The following is a 15,652-nucleotide window of genomic DNA, read 5'->3' as shown; positions in this document are numbered from 1 at the left end:
TATCCGATTGATTGCAATATAAACAAATAACAACGGCCAACATATCTCGAGTTCGAACTAACTATAAACAAACCCGCGCTAATTCAATAAACTCTGTCAGTGGTTTATAGTATTAGACACAAACTAGCATTTATATACACTTTCCCAAAGCTGTAACGAAACAACATATTCTGTTCCAACTGAATAAAAATTAATTTCACAAAATATTTTTCGCTTTACTCTTTTTTTTATCGAATAGGAGGACAAACGTGCGTACGTAGTTTCTTGCGCCGCTTCATCTCTCTCAGAGCGCCATTTGTTTCCGAAGCGGTAGTAATATCTAGAATATCAGAAATAACATCAAAAAGAAATCTAAAGGAATCAATTTAAAAAAAAATTGAGAAAATAAATGCGTTTTTATGCCTTTTTTTCACAGTCAACCTGGTGTTAAGTGATCACCGCCGCCCACATTCTCTTGCAACACCAGAGGAATCACAGGAGCGTTGACGGTTTTTAAGGAAGGAGTACGCGTTACTATTTACTACTAACTTACTCTTACACTTTACTGCTTACTCTTTACAGGATAGACAGTGTGCAATTCAGGCCTTACTGATATTTAACTTAAAATATAATAAGCGAACAATTCAAACTAAATTTTACACCAAAAATACCCTTCTTGTAGATTTGAATAAAAAAAAAGTTTGATATTTTGTTATTAATTTAGTTCGATACTTGGTACAAAGACCAGTCCTACTTATGAAGAGCCAGAATCAACGACAATTTAACCTAAACAAACAATTTAATAATACGTTCTTGCGTGAATTTGCAAGTGATCATTATTTACTTACAAGAGCCTTTAAACCAAACAAAGTCCTAAAGTTTCATAACACGCTTGAATTAAATTCTTCTTTCAATCAATTTAACTCGGGGATCGTCGGGTTGCTTACACGGCGAGATGAGCAAAGCTCAGCGGGATCAAGTTGGAAATTGCCAATACAATTAACCGAGGAACATGTACCGTTAGCCTTGTACTGCAAAGAATGCAATATTCAATTTTGTCACGTATCTAGGGAGGTTTTGTGGTTCAAGTAAAGGCAAGGCCACAACACAACAACGCACCGTATAATTCCGTCGCGGTATCTCACACATACAAGTCTACGATGCGATGGTTTCCGTTCAGTCGGTATCCAAAATTATTTTCATCGTTATTCATAATAGTTACAAATGGATGTAACCAAGGAGATACTTTCTCTTGTTTTTCTTTACACGCGAACAGAAGTATCAGGCGTGTAAGTAAGTACATAGTACAAAAAACATAAGTACCTAATGATCTGGAACAGAGATTACCGTGTGGTGCCGTATGCGATAAAGTTTTTGCAGACCATAAAAACACTGTTAATTGTTAAGAATCTATGAATTGCTAATAGCCTAAACTAATGCGCTTCTTGCGCCGCTTCTTCTCTCTCAGAGCGCCATTTGTTTCCGAAGCGGTAGTAGTATCTAGTATATTAGAAATGACACCAAAAAGAATTCTAAAGGAATCAGTTTTGAGAAAATAAATGCCTTTTATGCCTTATGTGTTTTATGTAGTTAACTAATTATTTCGAACCTCGCCTGTAGTAGAACAAAGTCAAAAATAAATTTTATAATTCATGCATTAACACAAAAGGTATCATATTTTGTAGCTTCACTGTACCCCAGTACTTTCATTTCTTTTTTCTTTTATGAGCAAGCTGAAGTGTAGTACAAACAACGTGCTGTTTTATTAGAAACTTAAATGGCAATAACTCAGCTTTCTCATAGCATGCCTAATGCAATATTTTTGAAGTTACCTATACTTATTTAGGCGCGTTATGAAAAATTTATGAGAGTGAAATTTTAAGATGCGCACTGTAACACAAAAGTAACGGGTTGAAGTTGTTTCCTAAATTTTTTTTTCTGGTTTCATCGTCCATTATTAGGGCAGGCAAAGGGTTCAAGCCCATACAGCCGTATTCATTATTTAATCATTAATTGTGAAAGCCATCTTTGCAAGAATTAACAAATATGTTCTTTCTTAAAAACGTAGAATAGCATGAGGGATAAGTCATTTTAATGATTTCTGGTTCGTTAGGCCAAAGAAGTATAACTGCTTGCGTGCAAACATAAGTACACACACACTTTACTTTTTTACACCCGACAACGCATTCTATTGCGGCGCGGCGGCGAAATGTTGTAGCTTCGCCCTTACTACATACTTCGGGTGGATCACAGATCGATGGTAGGCGAGAACAAGGCTGTCTGAGCCAGCAATACCCGCGCTTTCAATATTGCGTTGCAGATGCGAAGTGCTCCCGACGTTACGGAGATTTGAATAAGAAACGATTGCAAATCGTGCATCTTGTTTCATATGAAATGCAGTGAGCCGCGAACTGATGCTTCTGTTAATGTTCTTTGTGTTGTATTACTTCGATGTATTGATATATAGGTTTCAGGATTCTATTTGTATTACCGACGAACACGAGTGCTTTCAATTGTGTATTATTTATAAATTATTTGTGATTATTCGTTTTTATCATACGCCAAAAGATACTCAATAATAGAAAACGTTTTAAGCGTTTATTTAAGTATATAAGTGCTTATTATTATAAGGTCTATGTATTTGTTACGTACCGGAAGACGCAGTGTTGGTAGGCCCCCCCACAAGATGGACCGACGATCTGGTCAAGATCGCCGGAATATGTTGGATGGGGGCAGAGCAAGACCGATCGTCGTGGAAATCTTTGGGGGAGGCCTTTGTCCAGCAGTGGACGTCTTCCGGCTGATGATGATGATGATAATGAAGAGCTTATTATTAGCGAATTTAGAACTACGTCTAAAATTTGGCGGTAGGTATATAATTCTTGTTTCGACATCAAATATTACTGATGCTTATATTAATTTTTTCTTACTCCTCTGTTAAATATGACATCAGTAATATGAAAGATAAGCACTTACTTACATCTCATCACATTTAATCAAAAATAGCTACGAAAATTTCTAAATAAATATTATTAGGTAACTCTAATAATTGATAGAGTCTATATTAACATTCACTTTTCAATTTATAAATTACATACTATTTGTAAGTGGACAATTATTATAATAAAAGCAAGCTGAATGATGTTTTATAGCTTAGATAATTTATACTTCAAAAAAGGCATTTATTTTCTCAAAATTGATTCCTTTAGAATTCTTTTTGATGTCATATTTTATAATATACTAGATACTACTACTACTACTACCGCTTCGGAAACAAGCGGTGCAAGAAACTCTTCCAGCATTTTTTTTGCGCTCCTTTTAATAAACCTACGTCTAGACTCTAGATAAAAATATAGAGGCTCTTGCTGCTAGACAACCGATGAAAACAGGCCAGGTTTATTAATTTAGTATGCGTGACAAGCAACGTGTTACATTTCCGATTTGTATATCACTCTGTGTTAGTGTGCATGAATTGCTCAAAATAGAGGTTAACACACAAATAAAATTTGAAAAACAAAATTTTATGAACGATGCGGGATTCGACCTCACGACCTCCGGCGTTCCGCATTCTGTTTGCTTTGAGAATTTTATAACGAGGCGGTACTCGAACGGTTAGCTCAGTTGGTTAGAGCACCGACACGGAGGTCGTGGATTCGAATCCCGCATCGTTCATAAAATTTTGTTTTTCAAATTATATTTGTGTATTAATCCTAGAAGTGAGGTTTATCACTTTAAAAACATAACATATTGTTTAGAGGTTAACTGTCAACCTCAATTTGTTTCGACGTATTCACAGCTGTCACAGTTCGAGAAGTATAATTATGTAAGTTTTATAGCTTAAAACATTATACTAAATGATTCATAATCATTTACATTAGTATCATAAAACACGGCCATTCTATGACGGTCGAGAGTCAACAATATCAAGATTACAAGGCAATAAAACTAAGATCAAGTTACATAGACGAACGTTGGCAGATGTATATCGGGAACAAATTCGTTTTAAATTTTTCGCTTGTAGAGATCGCTGGCTTGGCTTGTGCACATCAATTCCTAACTTATCAACTGGCTTGACTCCAACGTTAGGGCGCGTTCATACACAACCACCACTTGAATCGGTACTTTTAAATTAATTTGTAATCTATATATCTTAGACTAGCTGACCCGGCAAACGTTGTTTTGCCATATAAAGTATAATTCACGCGATAGTTTTATAAGTAATAAAATATTGCCTATATTATAGCCTGTACATCATTTTGTTCTATTGTCAATAGTTTTTTGCAGCGCACGCAAAAATAGGTTTTCGATTTTACACCTTGTGTTACAAAATAGCAATTTTATTACGGATCCCTAATTTTGAAAAAAAACATAGCCTTCCTCGATAAATGGACTACCCAACACTGAAAGAATCATTCAAATCGGACCAGTAGTACCAGAGATTAGCGCGTTCAAACAAACAAACACTGCAGCTTTATAATATTATAATATATATATAGTATAGATAACTTACGGCCTTTCCCAATATACTATCTACAGAGAGAGATAAATTACTACCATCTACTGTCAGTAATTAGCTGTCAATAATCTGATGCTGTCCCAATATACCCGATAAGTCATTCTTATCGCCTTATAATGGGACGCGTGAATTGCAATTTCCATACAAACTTCTATCGCTAGTAAGCTATACGTCGTACGGATAAGGTGAGTTACCGTCGATAAGTTTATTAGGACAGAAAAGTCAACGATAGTTACGATTTTTATCTCAAGTAAGAGATAGACTGAATATTGGGAACGGCCGTTATACGTCTTGATAGAGTCTCTTGCTGTTAGACAACCGATAAAAACAGGCCAGGAATATTAGTTGTGTGCGTGTCAAGCTACGTCTTACACTCGCGATTTGTATGACACTTTGTATTAGTGTGCGTGAATTGCTCAAAATAGCGGTTAGTTCTAAAGTCTAATTTTTTCGACGTTTTTACAGCTGTCATAGTCTATCCTACAATATGACATGGAGATACAATATTCCTAAATAAATCGATCTTTTTAATTAATTTAAGTACTATGAAAACTTGCTATGCAACTCTTAAGCGATTATGATTCGATCGCAATAGCGATCTATTTTATTATTTCAATAAAATAAAGTACTTTTAAAATAAATAAAATACTCGATATAGGAAGCACTTTATTTTAAATCCCAAACTGTATAAGTACTTGTCTGACATCATCATGGCCCATGTATGGTCAATCTCCTTTCATATAAAATATTAATAAATATATACAAAATATAATTAAAAGAGCGTAAAAATAAATAAGGGTGTCTCTTGTGCCGTTCTTCTCTTTCAGAGCGCCACTTGTTTCGAAAGCGGTGGTGGTGCTTTAGATGACATAAAAAATAATTCTACAGAAGTAAATTTTGTGTGAATAAATTACTTATTTGTATTTTTAATCCACACCGATGTAAGCTGTACAGGTAATTAACGTATTATTAATTATATCTTCAGTAAGGATTCTCAAAACTCTCAAATGTATATATATATATATACTCCAATACTGGCTTTCGGTGCACCGTGACAAGAACCGGAAACAGTTTTAGCAGTACATTACTCTTTGTACGACCCTTTGGGGCAATTTTAGTTTTAATTTATTTTTACTAAGTACTGTCATGTAAAATAATTTAATTGTTACATCTTATTCTATATTATTCAATTTATTGTAATGGGTTTTAAATGCCTGAAAGAAATGACATATAATTATTAAAGTCATAATTATAAACTTTAATAAGTGTCATTAAGTAATTGATAGATATAATTTTTAAATCTAAAACCAACTTGCATACTAAACATTTTGCCACTGTGGAAAACTTGAGCTAAAATTTTGAAGAGAATAAAATAACTTAATGCATTCATAATATTGTATGGAGAAGCAGAGTCTCACTTCCAGGAAATTATGAATGTGAACACGCCGTTACTCTGAACATTAGTAGCGGCTATCATTTGAACATCGACAATGACAAATCGTTTACAAGTCTCTTAGCTGCAGATATAATTATGTCCACTATTAAGTATTGATAGTAGACGCAATTTTATCTCGGCAACCAGAAAAAACCGGTTGGATCAGGTTCAGGTTTTATAATTACATACATTACTGCTACTTGTATAAGTAATAGGTACTCTGTCAAAAAAGTAACGGGATCAAATTAAATTTGGAAACTTAAATAATTACCTAATCATCAATTCCCAATTCTTTTCTGACTGAATGTATAAAAGATTATTGATTTTTAATTTTAAGGCTTTTTAAGTAATATTAAAGATTCTATGGGTACATGGGTACATATACCAAACAATTAACATAAAAAGCACGACTTGATGTACATACCTACATTATAATGAAACTAAATTAATATTTTATGATTTAAAATATATATATAACCGAAAGGTATCACTAACTTTAGATAATTACATAATAAATACATACGAATTTTATTGTTAACAAACGCACGTTTAGTTTAACAAATAATATCTTAAGAAATCTCCAAAAACTGTTTATAAGTTACGATGCTTATTGTAAGTATGTAACAGTAAAGGTTGCTCATTAAAATAACTGTAAGTGGAATAAGCATTTAAGGACCAGAGAAAAGTACTCTTACATATGATACAACGATTATGGCCATAATTACACGACTCCAACAAAAACAACACAATAAAAACACCAATAATATCTCAAGTTAATACCCCAAAAGGAAATAAAGAGCCAAGTATCGCGCAATCTGTTTCACTTTAGGGCGTCTTAATAATTACAAGTGGCCATTCTTTCCAATTAAGGAGTCTCGCGATAAATCGCGAGGGTTGTCGCGAGTACCTCCCGCGCGTAAACAAGCCCAGAGAAAGCGGCCGCTTTTGCAAAAACACCTCTATACCAGCCGCCTTTAACACTCCAATACAGCGCTCGGACCGCAAACTTGTAAATAAGGAGCATTTACACGAGCCACCGCTTCGCTTTAATTACAGAAGCAGGTACTTCGAACACGAAGCGCTCAACTCATATCGCAGAACAAAAGCAAATTTATTCCGAGCGGGGTTTTTCTGGCATCTATTAAATAAAGAAGTCGTGTGGAATGCTAAACAAGGTTGAGCCCTCGCGCTACGTTTTGTGTTCCGAGTGCGGCGAGGGCCGGGGACCGGGGGGTAAGTAACACGGAATGGCTCAGATAAGGTGGAGTATGAAGATGTAGCGTAATGAACCGGCACGAAGCAGTTTTTGTGTGGCTCCCGCGCCTAATTGAATATTAGGCGCGATTTGACAGCGGAATAACGAGAGGCGGAAATAAATCTGCGGTTATTATGTTACCCAAATGAAATTGTGGAGACCGCCCGAGGGGTCGCGGCTCAATTTCGTTTCACTGTAAATTGGCACTCGTAATCCCGTCCATTTCGACAAAATACCCGCTTTCGTGTTTCTTATGCCAGTAATTAGTGTACATTTTGACGTAACGCCCGAGTTCTGCGTAAATATACACGTCTTTTGAGGCAGCCGGTGGATTGTACAACAGAAATATTTCCCGGCCTGATAAATAAAACAAGTAATGTGTTTCGGTGAGCAGTTGTGACTTTGTGATTCTGCAACAAAACACCGCTATAACCAACGGATGTGACTCGAATGCAAAATGTAATACGGGTTAACTAGTTGGTAGTCGGTTGGCGAAGCGGTTTTATTTTGCGCTACTTCATCCCATTCTCCAAATGTGTATACCATACATTACTTATTACTCCTTGTTTACTTGGTTACAGGAAGGCGTGCTCGGACTTCGCTCCGAGAACACGTATCGGGGCCAAAGTACACCTATAGAGCCGAGGTAACGCCGAGAAAACTTTACTACCTTCGTCTATTGCATTAGATCGTGACTCGCTTTCGCCGCAACACGTCCATTTATATAATTACTTTGTCTTTCTAATTCGTGCGTCTGCTGTACTGTTAATTCAAGTGCTAGTCTATACTACTCGGCTAACTCGAGTTAGTAAGTCTTTTATGGGACGGTATATGCTTTTACAACAAGATCTCAGAAAATGTTCAAAAAAAAAGTATTACGATATCCAAAAGACTTGTTAAAAATCGATCGTGGGGTAAAGGTTACTATAACATAAATGACTTTCTTAATGATGCCACAGATTGGGAATGGAGCGACTGCCCTCAGGCTATTAAATAGTACAATATTACTTTGTAAACATATTTTTTGTTGAAAAATGCCCATTTGTTGCGCCCAATGCCAATGCCAAAAATGCCCATTATGAGTTTGTTGCGCCCATTCTTCTCAGGTCTGAGGCATTCATTTTGAAATGGATGGTAGTTTTTTACTATCATCCATTTCAAAATGAATGCCTCATAAGTGACGTCACATCCTATTTTGAATAAAAATATTTGAATTGAATCGTTGCTGGAAGTGAATGAACAGTATAAATAAATGGGATGTCAAAAAGTAGTGAAAACGGAAACGCAAAGGTCGTGAGAAGTAGGTTAGGCAACAAAGACAATGTTATGAGGGGGGTGCGATATCGATTCGTATGCATTTCGCTTGCAGTCGGCTGCGGCGGTGGCACATCTGTGCGGTGCGCCACTGCTCAGCCGAGCGAGGGTTCCGCACCCTCCCCCCACAACCACCTCCTCCCGGCCAGTGATAGCCGACACTCGCAACACCTCGCAAACGCATTCGCTCGACAACTCACTTCATATTAGGGTTTTCAACAGATTGAATCACTATTTTATTACACTTTTACGGTCAGGGTGAAATAAGTTTCAGATAAATTATTACACTATGAAACCACGTCATCAATATCAGTCTAGGATACTTTCAGCAAACAGAAGATATATTTCGACATACTTAAACATCAAACTCTTATCCTGGAGATACATCAAAATAGGATTCCGACAATCACTTTTGTGGTCCGCAAGCACATTTGCCCTTCTATTTCTAATGATAGAAATTGTAAAATTCGTACCTACACATTACACTTTCGTAATGCAAGAAGTATTCCAGAGAGTGCAGGCTTGTCGTGCAGTTAATATGACGGCAGTCACGCCTCTTGCGAGTCGTTAGTTGTGAAGGAATGTGTGTTAAGGGTGCTAGGTGTTAAAGTACGTAGCGCGTGGGGGGTCGCAGGGGAGGGGAGGGGGGCGCCACCCACTTGTTCCAGACGCGGCCGGGTTATGAAATCAACGTGTCGAGGCGTACTGTTCCCGATGGCGACGGGCGAATGCAGAATGTGGTACCTACACACTCCACGTGAAATTTTTAAAGCGGAATTCTGTCGTGAATTTTTAACGAGTCAAGTTGGTGGAAATTGGAAATTTTTTTACTCACATGTCTCTCCTCTGCTGAACTGATACCTGGAAATGAAAAGGCGGTTAGATTGCGGTTATTTATAATTTCAGGTTTTTAATCATTTTGCTTTCTAGCTTGCAATTAGGTAGTAGTGAATACGTAGCCGAGATAGCTATGATATATATGTACACAATATATTATTATATTGTTTGAAATTTATTTTACATAATTTTATAAGGGATTGTTGACGTTTTGATAAGCACATAATGTATCTTCCTAGAATATGCATATTACGTTTTTCAATATTGCGACAAGAATTAAAAATATATATATAACCTTCTGAAATTTGTTATAAAGAATTTGAAAAATGTAACTTAAGTCGTGTCACTGTCTAGCCAAAATAAGGGTATCACAAGTTCCTATGCTTATGAATGTCCCCTATACATTTAATTCACTCACTGCTCAAGAACCGTGCCGGGGCCTACACAAGCGATGGAAAGATCATCAATGATAGATAATTACTACTAGTTGGTTATTAAAAGTAATACCTACATATGAAAATTTCCAATTTTAATCCTGACAGTTCGCGTACTGTAAAGGTAAGTTGAGTATATATATACGCTGAGTGCCTATTGAATATTACATCGTATGCTGCCAGGTCGGACCTTCCCCAGTGCTGTCACTCCTCATTTGAGTAATTGCCACGGCAATTGAGGTGGTAGGTACTAAACTTTGGATAAACGATGGAAGGTTTTATCGTTGCGTCGAACGCTGTATGTATATTTTATTACCGTGCTCATAATTACATTGTAACCATATTGAAATTTTCAATATAGTACCAAAATTATCATTTAACAAAAAGCACCTCTTTTTAACCGATATTGAATAAAACTTTTAATCCTCTCTAGAGAGAGGTTTGGTCACACAGGGCTGGTACATACAAAATTATTGACGACGCGGATGGTGCGGCGTAGCACTCAATAATTTTGTCTCCCCACGATTGCTTAGCGCCCGTGTAAATCGAGTGTATGTGTGCGTGCGTTGATTCGGGCACTCTAGTACAAAGGTAAAGTACTATTACTGTACCTACTATTACTATTACCAGGGGCGTGCATAACATATAGGCAATTAGGCAGTGCCTTTCACGTTATGAACCTATAGATATAAATATAGCAATAGTGTTAAAGTTAATTAAGTTTAATTTGGTTCCTTTTTACATTTTTTTTTATTTATTTTTATTTTCATTTACTTTTTTCATATAATAAGCTAACTATCCGAATTCCGAGTTGTACGTAAAGCTTGCAAAGTGATAGAAAACATCTTAAAATTACAAACTGTTTTACTTTTATCTAGGTTGGTCTAGGTACATACCTACTCTTAATAAACACATATCTTAAGATAACACAAACGTGACATTTTATGCTACAAAGTCTGCAAAACTACACTGTTGTAAAATATACGGGTGAAAATTACGTTTGGAGCGTAGGTTCATTTTCTTACTAATAAAGTCAAATAGACTGAATTCAATTAGGCTTTTAACTAAACGCTTTTGAATCATCACTATAAATTTTTCTTTTAAATTATATTATCCTGTATTGGGAAAAAGTAGAGCTCGTGATAAGAACATAAAAGAAACTCAACGGCCACTCTTTTCAATCATTACAGTATTTTACAATAATAAGAAATTATATTAAGTAACTGTTAATTCTTAATTTATAATTAACGTTAAATCAGCATCTGATAGGCAATATAATTAATATTTATCATCTATGTATGGAATGCTAATTACATTGTATAAATTGGCGCGCAAACCGCTTTGATTAAGCTTCAATTACGGATACAATATACATATTTACGACTCTACTTGTAATAAACAGCTTCATAAATATATTTGATCATTAGTGCTGATAGCTTGCTCGTTATTATAATATTATTTCTCACACATAATCTGATCAATAAAAACACACTACCAACTATTACATAATCTCTAACACTACCAAGATTTGAAAATGATTAAATAAGTGTTTTTAGAGATAAAATTTTTAAAGTTAACAATGCTATTAAGGTGTGTAATCGATATCGTTCATAAATGCTATAATAATAAATCTCAGGCTATTGAATTATATGTTTAATTGTACAATATTACTTTGTAAACATATTTTTTTGATGTAAAAAAGAAGCCCGCTGAGTTTGTTGCGCCCGTTCTTCTCAGGTCTGAGGCATTCGTTTTAGAATAGGTGATACTTTTTGACTTTCAATAAGTGATGTCACATCCTATTTTGAATAAAAATATTTGAATTTAAAAATGTCGCCCTAAGCCGTCAAAGATGCGTTATCGAAGTTCATTGTAGATCTGTGACCTTACTAAATATGTTACTTATGAATATACAATTGGTACGCCCTTATAAAATGTGTTAATACCTTATTTAGTGATTTTTTTTTGGGATTGGTACATGGTCCTTCGAGCCGGGAAAAAAATTAAACTTTTAACAGTATGTAACAGTCAGAATGACTGCTAAAAGGCGGTATTTATCTGTTAATAAAGGATAAAAACAGTGCGGCTTAAGACCAACGAGAGAAATAAAAAACTTCTTCAAGACGAAGTTAAAAATACTTATACTCTTTACGTAGAATAAATAATGTTCAATAAGAGTTAGCTAAGCTAATCTGGGGAATATTTTGATTTCTATCTTTCTATTATAAAAGACGTGACGCGCAATGCGCTAAGTCATATTCATTGCGACCATATACGCAATTGTATGACTTAGCTAAAAGTTTTAGTCGCTCCAGAGCTTTATAACTAGACAATTAAAGTTAACATACATAATATCTATATAATAACTGGATCCGAAGAGCTTATTCTGTGGTGTTATCGTAATAGCCAGTCATTAAGCTAAGTTAATATCATCAATTTGCCACACCATTATTGTATCTGAGCACTGACTGCGTCCTACCCACGAGTATCTAGTATGTGCTATCTGCGTTAATATTATGCTAGCGCTGGTTTAGTAACGGCTTTGCTACAATTAATTTAAACGCAATGGCTCCAATTATTGGGCGGTACTAACCGTCTGTGTTTGCTGTCTGCCGACGTATTACATTTGCCTACATAGCATGACTCGCTGGGTTTAAATTAACATTACTGTTTATAACTTCTTGATAAATTGGGGTGACATGGTGGTGACGTTTGAGATGTTATACCCACGAGTATTATTCGAGTAGTGTGAAATTTTACAACCCGATTGTAGTGTATTGACATCTAGTCTGAACTGAGTATGTGTTAACAATCATTGTCACTGTCATGACATTGACAGTGACATTAACCGTGTGACGTTGAGGCCAAGGTCAGTTCCAATCGGCTATCGGTTGCGAGAGGACGTCCCCGTGTGTAGTGCTACATAGAAGATAAGTTGTTTCACTCGTGACCAAACTTGAAACATTACACCGGTTACATTATCTCTGGACCCGACGTCACGTCGTCGCTTTACTACGGTGTGCAAAATAAGCATCACTAAATTATATCTTATTGAAATAAATTTAAACTAGCGCCCGTTCTCCTCAATTCTGAGGCATTTTCTTTTCCGAGGGTAGTTTCAAAACCCAATTTTGCAATGGGTACAATACCCATGTAAAATTAATCCATGCTAAGTCGGGGCGGATAGAATCCCTATAAACTAAATCACAATACGATTATCACTAGAATTAGGAGCAGTAGCTCGATAGGTCGATCTGCGAGTCATCAAGGGTACGAAGGCCGAGTATGTTTATCATACGAATCATCTACGTGCGTATAAATTAAGCGAACATTGAAACATGGTGTTAGGCCGCGTCGGCGTCGGCGTACACTCAAGTGAACCGCAAAATTACCTTACTTAATTGACTAAAACACGCGACTCACACCAGCTACGAATAATTAATTGGGTTGGTAAGGTGAGGCGGCGGCGTACTGTCGAGGGGTGAGGGGGGGTGCGCGGTAACTCTTACATCAGTACACCGATAATGGCACAAATTAGCCAGGGAAGTGGCAGGAGCTGGGTGGGCCCGGGGGGCGCTAAGCCGGAACATCCCGGGGCGCAGATTACCGCTTGCTTTTGTAATTAACCGGAGCGTCGGGCGGCGGGCGACGGGCGGCGGCTTCCAAATCCATTTCTGTGTTACATTTTCATTTGCGGCGCGCTTCGGATCCGGTGCGCGGATTAACCGTTCCACGATTCAATCCGGTATTCAGCGAGCGTGAATTATATGAGCCTGATCGATGGCCTTTGAGGATATCATAATTTATACACGACAAAGGAACAGCTGTCTATACACAAATAAAAAGTGTATGTATATTATGTATGCACGCAAGAAGTTATACTCCTTAAAATTATTCATTCCTTGTGCTATTCTACGTTTGTAGAAATGGCTGGCTTTGATAATTCATTATTAAATAACGAATACGGCTGCACGGGCTTCAAACCTTTCTCTATCCTAATAATGGACGAAGAAACCAAAAAAAAAAACGAATGTCGCAAACGTTAGAAAATTTGAGGATCTTAAAATTTCACTCTCATCATGTATGCATAACGCGCCTAAAGAAGTATAACTTCGATAAATTAATGGCTATATTTGAAGGCTTTATTTTATTAACGTGAAACATAGATGGCTCATAGCTCATACGTCGAAATAATAAATGATTATTCAGCAAAAAGAAATTGAAAACAACACCCAATACTTTACTCTGATTGCCACATATTTAAACGAACAGTACGCAGTTATCAATAAAATACAAATATCATACCGAATAAATTCATTCAAAGTCTAAACAAACTAACAATATTTTAACAACAAAAAATATTGCCAACATAAAATTATTATTAGAACGAGGTATTTTTGCGATTACAAACAAATTAAGCATGATTCTTTACAATTCAACGAAGTCATTTGATATCAACATTTAAATAAAATGAAGGACAAAAAGCAAATTGTAAATGGATCGAGTTGTTTTTCCATTTCCGTTCATCATTCAACTGGCTTTGTATTTGTTTTCTCAATACAGGGTGTAATAGTTAAATGTGACCAGGCGTTTACTCAGTAATTATTATAGATACCAAAAAACTTTAAAATATGACTTTTAATAGGGCACGACTGTCTACCGTGACGATGCTACCAACTGTGTAGTGCCAACTAACTTACACGAATCAAGTTAACTAAAGATCTGAATATTATAAGCTATTATAGTTATTTTTAATTATAGTGGTAATTAATTAAATAACATTACTAATACAGTAATGAGTTAGTTTAGTGGACCCTGACTACTAAGCTAGAGGTCCCGGGTTCAAATCCCGGTAGGTGCAATCAATTATATGATGAATATAGATGTTTGTTTCCGAGTCATAGATGTTTATATGTATGTTTAAGTAAATATATTGTATTAAATATATCGTTGTCTTGTAGGTACCCTTAGTACAGACTATGCCTAGTTTTTGGCAAGATAATTTGTGTAAAAGTGTGTCAATATATCAATGTAAGTTAGGATATCTTATGACAGTTCATGACATTGGTATCGCTTGTTAACAAACACATCAACTAGTCAATATAATATTGCTAACATGTATCACAAATATTTTACATTAAAAAGTTTATCTCTCAGAAACCAATTATGGATGAAAATCCATAATTAAACGTCTGTCTTACGAATTTTCGATCAGGCCACGTGTCCTGACGCGAACATTTTATACCCATCCCAAGGAAAGTGCTCAACTTCAAAAATAAATAAATAATTTGTCATTATACTCGATTATAAGAACCCCAGATAGGTTTATGGGGCTAAAAAATTTGCAATGAAGGTTAAACCTTCATTTTGAGTCTATTTTTTTAATTACTTATTTCAGAAGTCACCATATCATAAACATCCGTTATAATAGAGTTATGGAATATTTATAGTTGATACTTATTTACTTAGTTGATACAACTTTGTAACATTATAATGTTATTAATGAAAACATTAGTCTACTAATTTCATCAGCACACTGAACTTTTCTAAAAAACTAGCTTTATTCGTATCATGAACAGGAATATAGTTTTAATTTAGTTTATTATGTAGATTTCTTGGATATATTATATCTGCCTACAACTGTTTTTCTTCAAATGTTATCACTCGATTCATTTATACAACTGTATTGGATTGTATATGTTGGTACTTACCTAGGAATAGTTAAATTTTGTTTCCTGCGTAGGCTCAGCCCCGATTGTATTCAAATCATTAACAGTTATACCAGTGGAAGGCTTTATAAAGGATGCCGGCTAGATTATGAGTACCACAACGGCGCCTATTTCTGCCGTGAAACAAATAAGCATTATTGAGTTTCGGTCTTG

The 15,652-nt window shown here is 35.7% G+C and overlaps 1 protein-coding gene across 1 annotated transcript in view; it reads right to left on the bottom strand.

The window, feature by feature from the left end:
• LOC126973080 (protein groucho-like) overlaps positions 1-15,652 on the bottom strand; it is a 106,130-nt gene that overhangs the window by 27,871 nt on the left and 62,607 nt on the right. The window contains exon 7 of the mRNA XM_050820208.1: positions 9,335-9,360. Within this exon, the coding sequence (XP_050676165.1) occupies positions 9,335-9,360 (26 nt within the window). The remainder of the gene's footprint in view (positions 1-9,334; positions 9,361-15,652) is intronic.

The sequence above is a fragment of the Leptidea sinapis genome, chromosome 28 (genome assembly GCF_905404315.1).
Source record: "Leptidea sinapis chromosome 28, ilLepSina1.1, whole genome shotgun sequence".
NCBI classification, from domain to species: Eukaryota; Metazoa; Arthropoda; class Insecta; order Lepidoptera; family Pieridae; genus Leptidea; species Leptidea sinapis.
This window is presented reverse-complemented; position numbering and strand designations above follow the sequence as displayed.